Source organism: Chinchilla lanigera, unplaced genomic scaffold (genome assembly GCF_000276665.1).
Source record: "Chinchilla lanigera isolate Chin_1 unplaced genomic scaffold, ChiLan1.0 scaffold00078, whole genome shotgun sequence".
NCBI classification, from domain to species: Eukaryota; Metazoa; Chordata; class Mammalia; order Rodentia; family Chinchillidae; genus Chinchilla; species Chinchilla lanigera.
This window is the reverse complement of record NW_004955479.1, coordinates 5310071-5320704: the sequence shown is the minus strand read 5'-3', so window position 1 is coordinate 5320704 and position 10634 is coordinate 5310071. Positions and strand designations below refer to the sequence as shown.

Here is a 10634-nt window from a genome sequence, read left to right as displayed (position 1 = left end):
GAATTTCTGGAATCTTGATCACTATGTATCTAGGTATAGATTTATTTTTAATTATGGCTAGTTGGAGTTCTGTATGGCTCTCTTACCTGTATGTGTGATTCTTTTTCCATACTTGGGAAATTTTCTGCTATTACTTCTGTGAAATCTTTTTATGTCATTTGTGCTGACACCTGCTGTTTCGTTTATACCTACTTAATCTTACATTGTTTTTCTTTGTTTTGTCTTGCAGCTGTTAAATTGTTATTTCTTGGTGTCCTCTTATTTTTAAGAGAGATTTCCTTCCATGGTCATTAGCGGCAATGCTGTCTTCAAGGTCTGATAGTCTATCTTCAGTTTTGTTCAAGCAGTTTTGCCCACTTTCGATGACAGTTTTAATTTCCTGGATATCTCTTTGAATCTATTTCATGCATTCTAGTTTTTTCCTATATTGTTCATTCAAGGTTTCCATTAATTTTCTATGCTCCTCTTTTTTCTTTTCTATGTCTTCTTTAGATGTGTGAAGCAATTCTTTCATTATTGTTGTCATTTATTTTTTTACCTCAGAGATTATTTCTGATCTGATGTCTTCTATGGCCTGGTGGAATTCTTTCTTTACTTTAGCTGTTATCATTTCAGAAATTTGAGGTGTATGACTTCCAAGTTCTTCTGTGTCAGTATCAACTGGTCTTGTTCTGGGTGGGGTAGAAGTCTGTGATTGCATGTGATCCCTTCATTTTGTCATTTTCAGAGATACAGATGTTCCCTGGAACTCAGCCTCATTCCCAGGATAATGTTGGAGTGGCAGGACAAGAACCCACAAGTCCCCAGTGCTCAGTGTGGCTCCCTGGATGGTGTGTGCTAGTAGGTTGGGATCTCCAATGCTCCCACAGCTGTCCAGGGCTCAGCTTGGCTCTCACTTAGTGGTTCCCAAAGCTGTCCAGGTTTCAGCCCTGTTTCCACAAGGGTGTAGTAGTGGGTAGGCTGTGGTCACAGAGGCTTCAGATACTGCCTGGGACCCAGCCCAGTTCCCATGCCATTGGAGGAGGGATGAGCATGCAGTCACTGAGACCGCTGAAGCTGTCTGAGGTTCAGCTTGGCTTCCCTGAGGGTGCAGGGTAGGGGCAGGGAGTGGCACCCAAGGCTGCTGAGGTTGTATGGGGCTCGGCCTGGCTCCCAAGCTAGTGGGGCAGGGGCAGCTCACTGGTGTTCCTGAAGCTGTCCAAGGTTCAGCTCAGCTCAGGGGGTGGGGGGAGGCAGAGAGTGACTATTTTCTTATTTATGAAAAGTTATTGGGATATTTCCTATTTTCTTCTGTATGTCTATTACACAGAATTTATTTCACCTACACCAGTCCTTCTGGAGTGATTATTTTGTAACTTTAAACAATGAAATGGTGCGTGTTCTATATTTGATATATTAATTGTTGTTTGGGCAAAATTAGAAACACCTTGTTCATTCAGTCCATTTCTTCAAAATGGTGATGATATTCAATAATATTTGCCTTTTACTACTTCATTGGAATATATTCAATATCAAAATGCTGATCCAATAATTTACTTATAATGGCTTAGCACCAAGTATAATAGCTATAAAAACATTTTGTGCTTAATCATAGTAATATAATTCCTGTAATAACAACCTTGGTAAACAGTATACTAACAAAATGGGGAAATTTATCAAGTAGTCCTCAATTTAGCTTATATATTTATCACCTCTTTAATTTTTACTTCTCTCTCAAATAAATGGAAGAAGAATGAATGAATGAGTTAATGAATCAAAGTAGAAATCCAAATGTGATCTGCCTATTAAACCTCTATGCTAAGATGGAACACATATAAAAATGCAGTATTTGGAAAGGAAAATATCTTTCCTAATTTAAAACAAGAAATGGTATTATAATCTCCTTTGAGTGTTTGTTAATGATGATCAGGGTCATAATTCAAACAAGTCAAATGGCTACATGAATTTTTCAAATAAATTGCCATCTACTGAGAACTAATGAATTGCTTGGATAGAGTATAATTTAACTAAACAACAATTATCAAATAAAGAAATTTCCCATATAAATTCCATTATGTGGGATTTTAACAGCACTTCTCTTCTGATATTGATGATTGCCAAATGAATGTCTAAGATATTTTAGATAAAGTTAAGACCTAGAGCACTCATTCCTGGAGACCACTGTCCCTATAATTTGGTATCCTGGAGTCACCTCTGGAGTAGAAGAGTTAGTTTGCTTTGACTTCCTATTCTTTTTTTAAAGAACACATTTCTGATAATTTTCTTGCTGTGGTCTCCTGGCTGCCAGCCACCTCATTAGAGAGGCACATTTGACTGTACAAAGTTTCCAGTGCTTTCTCATGCACCCTAATTCCTTCATTCTACTATGCTATTCTCCACAACACTTATTGCCACCAGATGTACAGGTATCTGATAATTTGTTATTGTTCATTTTCTGACAAGAATTTAAGCTCCCCAAGGACAGATCTATTCACATTTGCATCCCTGTTGCCCAACATGAAGTAAACATCCAACAAGGAATTGCTGTACCAGTGAGTGGAGTCAACAATTCTTTATTCTTTTTTCTTTTAATTTTTTACTTTAAAGCCAATAAATATTTTAGCAGAGGCTTGAAGTTAAAATCCACATTTTTTTTTTACTCTTCAGTATTTCAGGGGAAAATTGACACTGTCGTAGGGAGTAAAAATATATTCAGCAGAATCACACATACAGTTACAGCAAGAAAAACTGGTAAATTAAAGCCAGCAATAGGAGCCTTGTTCTTCCAACTCAAGAGATCTGAAGAGTAATGGCAAGACTCCCCATGCCAGCCATAATAGCAGTGACACATAAACCCATCCTTCATGTCCATTATTGTCTTCAGTTTATTCTTTTCAGAAATGACAAACCTGAAGCTCTTGTTTGAGATATATTTCTTACTGCTGTTTTCAGGCATATGCAAATAAAAGGAGGATTCAGGTATTTTTCGAACACATCTTCCATGGTTGCTACACAGGCTTTGACTGCAGAGCTTGGCGGCAGATGTCACATTCACAGCATAGGTGCCCAACGGCCCTTGAATAGATTGTTGCACAGATAAGCAGGCCTCCTGTAGGAAAGATAGAAATCTTCTCAAATCACTCTCAAAATGTGATTCTGTTATCTAGATGATATTAATGCCTGAAGTTGTATAATGGTAAGCTTAAGGAGGATTTCAGTAGGTTAATCACTTAAATGAGGGTAAGCCTTTATTTGTTCATAGATATGATAAACTATGCCACAAGCCAATTAGAAAGACTATGGATTAGAAACACTATGACTTAACCCAATTTTATATCATGTCCAGGGAACAAAGATCCTACATTTTCCACTTGAGACTATTCCTTCCTGTACATAGATATTTCTACTAACATTTTAAATATGATTTAAAATTTTTAATTTTAATTATAAAACATACTCAATGCTGAAACACAATATATGTTCATATTAGATTGGGTTTTTCTAACACTCACAAGTCAGAGACAATAATGCTCCTAAAGTTGGTGGTTAGGGGCTGGGGATTTAGCTCAGTGGCACAGCACCTGCCTGGCAAGCACAAGGTCGTGAGTTCAATTCCCAGTACCAGAAAAAAAAACCAAAAAACAAACAAACAACAACAACAAAAAGACTAAAGTTGATGGTTAGCTTCCCATCCATGTTTTATAACTTTCTAGTTATATGCATGTATAATGTTTATGATTTTAAACAATATGCAATACTGTTTTGTGGTTTGTGGATATGTATGGGCTACAGTTTTCTACAAGTTGCTTTAGAAATACATATTCTTTAAAAAATTTTAAAATTCTGATACATATTTTACTTATAAATACATATATATTTCATTTTACTTCATTTTATAATATAAATCACTATACTTTATTTATCAGTCAGTCCGTAAGAGGTCAAATATGAAAGATCATTATAAACAACAAAATGCCCCTGTCCCTTGTACTAGGACAAAAGATCCAATGACTATAAGTAAGCACATCTTCCCATAAGTTAGCCCCTGAGTACTGATACATCCACAACATGGGGTTTAACATTAGAATACATTTCTATTTATTGGTGGTCACACTGTATTACTTGCAAGGACAGACCTAACTGAAGTAACATATTAGCTGACCCATAAGAATCCACCTGCAGTCTTGACAAATACTGGCCTTGATCCATATAAAAAGGACCATGGTGTAAAACTAGTAGGTTCATTAATAAATTGAGTTTTCCATTAACAATTCAATCATTCTATCAACAATACTACTGCATAATTAAAGGTCAGTTAATTCAGAACTATAGGTGTCTTCATTACTTTTCTCTCACTGCTGAGACAAAATGCCTAACACCCAAAATTAAGGAAGGAAAGGTTTTTTAGCTTACAGTTTGTGGAGGTTTCAGTCTGTACTTCGCTGCCTCCAAGGCAGAGTGGCACATGGCAGAGGGCAACAGTTCATGGTGGCAGAAGATAGCAAAAGCAACCAGAGCGAAAGGGAGGGGACAGAGGCAAGCATCCTCTTTCTTTCCCTTACATATGCAAACTGTCTGCCCCAGGGCAACGTAGCACTCACACCCATAATCTCAGCATTGAATCATGGATCAATCATAAACTCTAAAAGCCTGCCCCATGACTGCATGAGGCTTTGGGGAGACATTCAGACACAATCCATAACATTTCACCACTGTCCCCCAAAGACTCATGTACATCCCTTCATGCAAAAGACATTTTAGTCCATCTTTAAGAGTTGCCAAAGTCCTAGCAGTTTCAGCATTGCTGAAAAGTCCAAGTCCCAAGTCTCCTCTGAGATGTAAGGCAAACTCTTAGCTGTAAGCCCCTGTGCAAATGAAGTTAAACACTTCCAACATTCCATGGCACAAAATAAACACTACTATTCCAAAAGGTACAAACAGAAGAATACAGAGCATAAGGAGCAAAGCAAGTCAAGTCCAGCAAGGCTAACATTATGTCCTGTAGTTCCATGTCCAGCATCTGAAGTAATCTGTGGCACATTGTGAGCTCCAACGTGTGGTGAACACATAAAACAAATAAAAATTGCTGGGCTACTGGGTGGAGGAAAAATGTCAGTTTGACCCAAGAAAGAAAAACTATGCTTGATTGTTAGTTTAGTTTGAAAACAATGTATGCATCTAAGAACGTTCTGAACTTTGCAACACCTGCTTGCTGGAACCGATAGGTTCCGCTTTTTTGCCCTTGCAAAAAAATCTTTTCACCTGCGCCAACCAGGATGTGGTTTTCAGGCTTAAAAGCTCAAACTTTCTTCGGTTCAGGACTGCTCAGCCTCTCCCTGCATGGAGAACAGACTGACAGCTGCTGGCTGGCTAATAAAGGCTCTTAAAATTCCAATTTGGATTCTGGTCTCTGTTCTTTATTCAGGGTAACCCATTACACAAAGGGCTTGTATGATTCCACCCCTACGGCACTTCTGGTGGTTGTAGCTCCTAGGGCTTCTCTCTTGGCCCCACTTTGCTCCTTCCTTGCAGTTTTCCTTAGACAATCCACTTTCCTGGCTTTTCCAAACTTCTGAGGTCTCTACTGCACTTTAGGCTTCTCACTCACAGCTTCACATATTGCCCTCTCAGGGCCACACCTCCTGGCCACCCAGGCCTTCTGAAATCTAGGTGGAAGCCTTCATAACCTCAGAACTCTTACACTTTCCATGCACATAAAACCAGGGCCATGTGGATGATGCCAAGGTCTGCTGCCACCTGGAGCAGTAGCCAAGCTTTCCCCTCTCATGGCCATAGGGTTCAAGTGCCTGGATCAGTGGGCACTCTGAATCCAGCTCTGAGGAGCAAATTCTCTATGGCACCACAGCTGTGGAACCTGGTGTGGCTACTGCCACCACCATTCTGGAACATGGCACTCTGTGGCTTTCTTCTCAAAGCAAAGTCTTTCACCTTTGTAGTTTTGAGGCTGCAAAGGGTGGGGACTTGCTGCTTCTTGTGATGCCCTCAGGCCATCTTTTCTATTCTCTTGTTTCTCCTTAGCAATCAAGATCTCATCAACTCTATCTTTGCAGTCCACAGCTTTACTGGAACTTTTTTCTTTCTGGCCAAACTCACAATGTTTTAAGTCATCATGCTGAGCACTTTGCTCTTGATTCTCAACATGAATCTGGCTAAAAGCCCCGAACAATAGCCATGCCACTGCCTCAACATTTGACTGTCTTGGAATTTCTTCTGCCAGATGAATCAGTCCACCACCCTTAATCTCAGTCACAGGCAAAGTCTCTGGACTCAAGCAAAATGCAGACAAACTTTCTGCCAAGCCATAGCACAAATGATCTGGAGTCCAGCAACCAATGCAGTCCTTCTTCCCAGCAGAAACCTCCCGAACCTGGTCTTTATCAGCAGGATTTCTACGAGCCTTCTGGTCTTTTGAGCTCTGACCAGAATCTCCCATACAGAGCTACTCTTTCTGGTGACATCTCAGAACCTTTCCAAGCGCTTTCCACAAGCCATGTCCAAAGGCTGTTGAACCACATGGTCAGGTGTAGTCACAGCAATGACACCACTCCTGGTAACAAATTCTGTCTTAGTTACTTTTCTCTTGTTGCTAAGACAAAATACCTGACACCCAAAATTAAGGAAGGAAAGGTTTATTTAGCTCAGTTTGTGGAGGTTTCAGTCCGTACTTCGCTGCCTCCAAAGCAGGGTGGCACATGGCAAAAGGCAACAGTTCATGGTGGCAGAAGATAGCAAAGCAACCAGAGCAAAAGGGAGGGGACAGAGGCAAGCAGTCTCTTTCTTTCCCTTACATATGCAAACTATCCCCCCCAGGGTAATGTAGTATTCACACCCATAATCTCAGCATTGATTCATGGATCAATCATAAACTCTAAAAGCCTGCTCCATGACTGCCTGAGGCTTTGAGGGGACATCCAGACACAAACCATACCAATAGGGTATTTTCTTAGTGAAAGAAAATAAGGCCCCAGAGCTGTGAATCCATCTTTGCAAAGTTTGGGAAATTCAAATGGAAAATCATAAGACAGATTAAATCTCTTAATGTCAGGTAATTGAACAAGGCAGAACTTTAGGCACTAGCAAGTTCTACAACTCCTGTGAGCAACAACATTTGTTCCAAACACTTTCATTGTGCTAGCCTTATACCATATTCGTGAATACATGCTGATTTCTAGTCAGGAAAAACTCCTTGTTTCAGGGGTCTGAGGATGTTTCTGAGAAAGAAACATGGACAAATACAATTATGTTCAACTTGGGCATCCCCCTTCCTGTCCCACTTTACTTCTTGAAACACCTTCTTCACTTAGCTTCAAGGATAACTTTACTATATGCCAAATCTCTCTTTCCCATACTGTAGGAGCAAAACTTTGGAGTCATACTTTACTTTCTCCTCCTCTCACATTCAATACATCAGCACATCCTTCTCAGTCTGTCTACAAAATATATCCAGAAGTCAGCCCTTGCTTCTACTCTGGTGCTGGTGCTACTGTTTTGGTTCAGATCACAAAGAGCTTTCACCTGGATTGTTCCAATAGCTTCCCAACTAGTCTCCTGCAATCTGTTCCAAATCTGGATAAATACAAATAAACAAAAATTTCTACTTTTATACAGATTAAAATACTCTCCCAAGTAGTAATTTGACCAAAGAAAAATTCAAATATGATTTTAAATGAATTAAAAGAATACAAAAATTAAAAAACAAACAAAAAAAAAGAAGTGGAAAATATGTATATATGTATACACAGGATAGCTAACATAGTGGTATTACTGACTTTTATTGCTCTGTTGAAAAGAACAGTTAATGTTTAAGTGTATGATCAGTCTTACATGTCTATATTTGTTTATCTGAGTGTCCAATTTGAAGATATCAATATGTAATACAACAACCATTGTCCATTTCTTATCACCTTGTCTGAGATTCTGTATTGCTTGTGTTGTTTTTATGTTATTTTCTAAATGTATGTGTGCTCATTAAGATGTTTTCATTCTTTTATCTTTAAAATTAAAAAATAAAAAATAAAAAAAATTTAAAAACAAGTATTAAAGCTTATGGACACAGTCAAAGTAATTACCAACATTAAAAGCTTAGTCATGCATAATTTTGTTGACCAGGAAATTCAATCATGAGACAAGAAACAAGGCATTTTGGCGTGATCTTTCACGTGGACTTTTGTTCAGCTATCAGCAATGCTCATCACTAGTTCATGGAGTAGTAGGAGGTGCTCTTCCCATTTATGCTTTTTTCCTACTCCAGTTCTCTGCACCCTCTGTCACTTTGCTCTTCTTGGAAGTTCTGTTGTAATTGCTACCTGCTTCAGTGAATAGCACTGGCCACCACTTTCCCAGTGATATTTCACCCATTATGTCAAACACTCCTGACCTCTAGTTTATCTATCTGCTTTTAGCTTCTAATTTTGAACATTTATCCAAAAGAATATGTCTGATCTGTTCATGTATTTTCTCTAAAAATATTTATTCAACACTTCCATGATAAAAACCCTCAACCTACTAGGTAAAGGGAAAACGTGTATCATCATCCTGAAGGTCACTCATAACAAGCCAGAAGCTAACATCACTGTCAACAGTGGAAAGTTGAAATCTTTTCTTCTAGACCAAGAATAAGATAATGGTGCTCATTTCTATCAATGTGGAACCAGAAGTCCTAGCTAAAGCAATCAGGCAAGAAAAAGAGACAAAGTAAATTGAAATTGAAGACAACAAAATAAAATTATTCCTGTTGTAGACGACACAATGCTATATGTAGAAAACCACAAAGAATTCACTAACACATACACACAGAGTCAGAAATAATCAATTTAGTAAAGTTGTGGTATACAAAATCACCATGCAGAAATGGTGATTTCTAAATACTAATAATGAACTATCCAAAAAGGCAATAGAGAAAACTGTCATAGTAGCAGCAAAAAGAATAAAATAAGCCAGCTGTGGTGTTACACACCTGTAATACCAACATACTAACTAGCTGAGGCAAGGAGAGTCGCAAGGTTAAGGCCAGTGAGGCCTGCTACATCGTGAGTCCAACACTATTTTAGAATATATCAAAACCCTGTCTCAAATCAAACAAACAGAAAAAGAACAAAATAACTAGAAATACACTTATCCAAGAAGATAAAATATTTGTACACTAAAAATAAATGGAAAGACAACTCATTTTCATGGAAGATGGTATTCTTAAAAATGTACATGCTATCTGAAGTGATCCATAGATTCAATGTTATCCTTCTCATTATCCTGACAGCAATTTTTTTTTACAGAATTAGAACAAAAATAATACTAAAATCCGGATAAAACCACAAGACCTAAAACAGCCAAAGTGATTGTCAGAAAGAATAAAGCTGGGGGCCTCACATTTCCTGCTTTAAAATATTTTTTCAAATCTATGATACTTTCATAAACAAGAAATACAGACTGAAGGAACAAAAGAAGTTCAAAAATAAGCCTGCATGTTCAACCGATTTCTAACAAGGTGCCAAGAACACTTGATAGGGAAAGGACAAACCCTCCAAAATATAATTGAGAAAAATAATCCAAATGAAATTATACTTCTTACAACATACACAAAAGTTAACTGAAAAGAGTTAGGAGCTAAGTATATAATCCACAAGTTATAAAACTCCTAGGCAAACAAAAATAAGTATAAATATTATTGGCAAACATTTTTTTTAAATATGACTCAAAAGCACAGACAACAAAAGCAGAAAAGAACAAGTGGTATTATAGCAAACTAAAGTGCTTCTTCATAGGAAAGGAAAAACAAAGCAATCAATAGAGTGAAAGGGAATCCTTAAAGTAATAGAAAGCACTCACAAACTACATAGGTGATAAGGGCTTAATCTTTCAAATGTATCAGGACTCTTATGGTAAATCACCTGCAAAAATAAAGTTATAAAAATAACTTAAATAAAAATAAGCAAAGGACTTGAACAAACATTTTCCCAAGAAAGGACACATAAATAGCCAATAGATTTATGAAAAAAATGTTTATCATCATTAATTGTCAGGGAAATGTAAATAAGAACCACAGTGTAATTTTATCCCGTGCCAATTAAGATTATTAATCATTTTTTAAAAAATTAAAGTCAATCCTTTGTTTTTGTTTTGTTTGTTTTTGTTTTTCTTCCCGTACCAGGAATCAAACTCATGACCTTGTGCTTGCCAGGCAAGTGCTATGCCGCTGAGCTAAATCCCCAGCCCCAAAGTTGATCCTTTGGTTCATGAGCATGATGACTAGGTGTTCATGCCATCTGCATGAGATGTGCCTCCCTCAAACCTTGTTACAACATCAGCACATCACCCATCTGACTTGAAAAAGAAATAGATAAATAAACCAAAGTTAATAAGCATTAATGACATTGTAGAAAAATTGGAACCCTTTCACGATCTTTGTTGGACTGTGAAAATGTACAGAAGCTACAGGAAACAATATGGAAGTTCCTCCAAAAATTAAAAATAGAGCTATACATACACACACACACACACACACACACACACACACACACACACACGGGTATATATCCAAAAGAACTGAAACTATGACCTTGTAGAGATATGTACCCTTCCATGTACCTTAAAAATTATTTATAGTAGCCAAAATATGGAAACAATCCAAGTGTCTA

At 37.7% G+C, this 10634-nt stretch overlaps 1 protein-coding gene across 1 annotated transcript in view; it reads right to left on the bottom strand.

Annotated features, from left to right (window-relative positions):
- Window positions 1-2609: 2609 nt before the first annotated feature.
- Window positions 2610-10634, bottom strand: part of LOC102016591 (hyaluronidase-4-like) — a gene marked incomplete in the record, with an annotated part of 21020 nt that continues 12995 nt past the window's right edge. Inside the window, 1 exon segment of the mRNA XM_005402338.2 lies at window positions 2610-3088. Within this exon segment, the coding sequence (XP_005402395.2) occupies window positions 2651-3088 (438 nt within the window).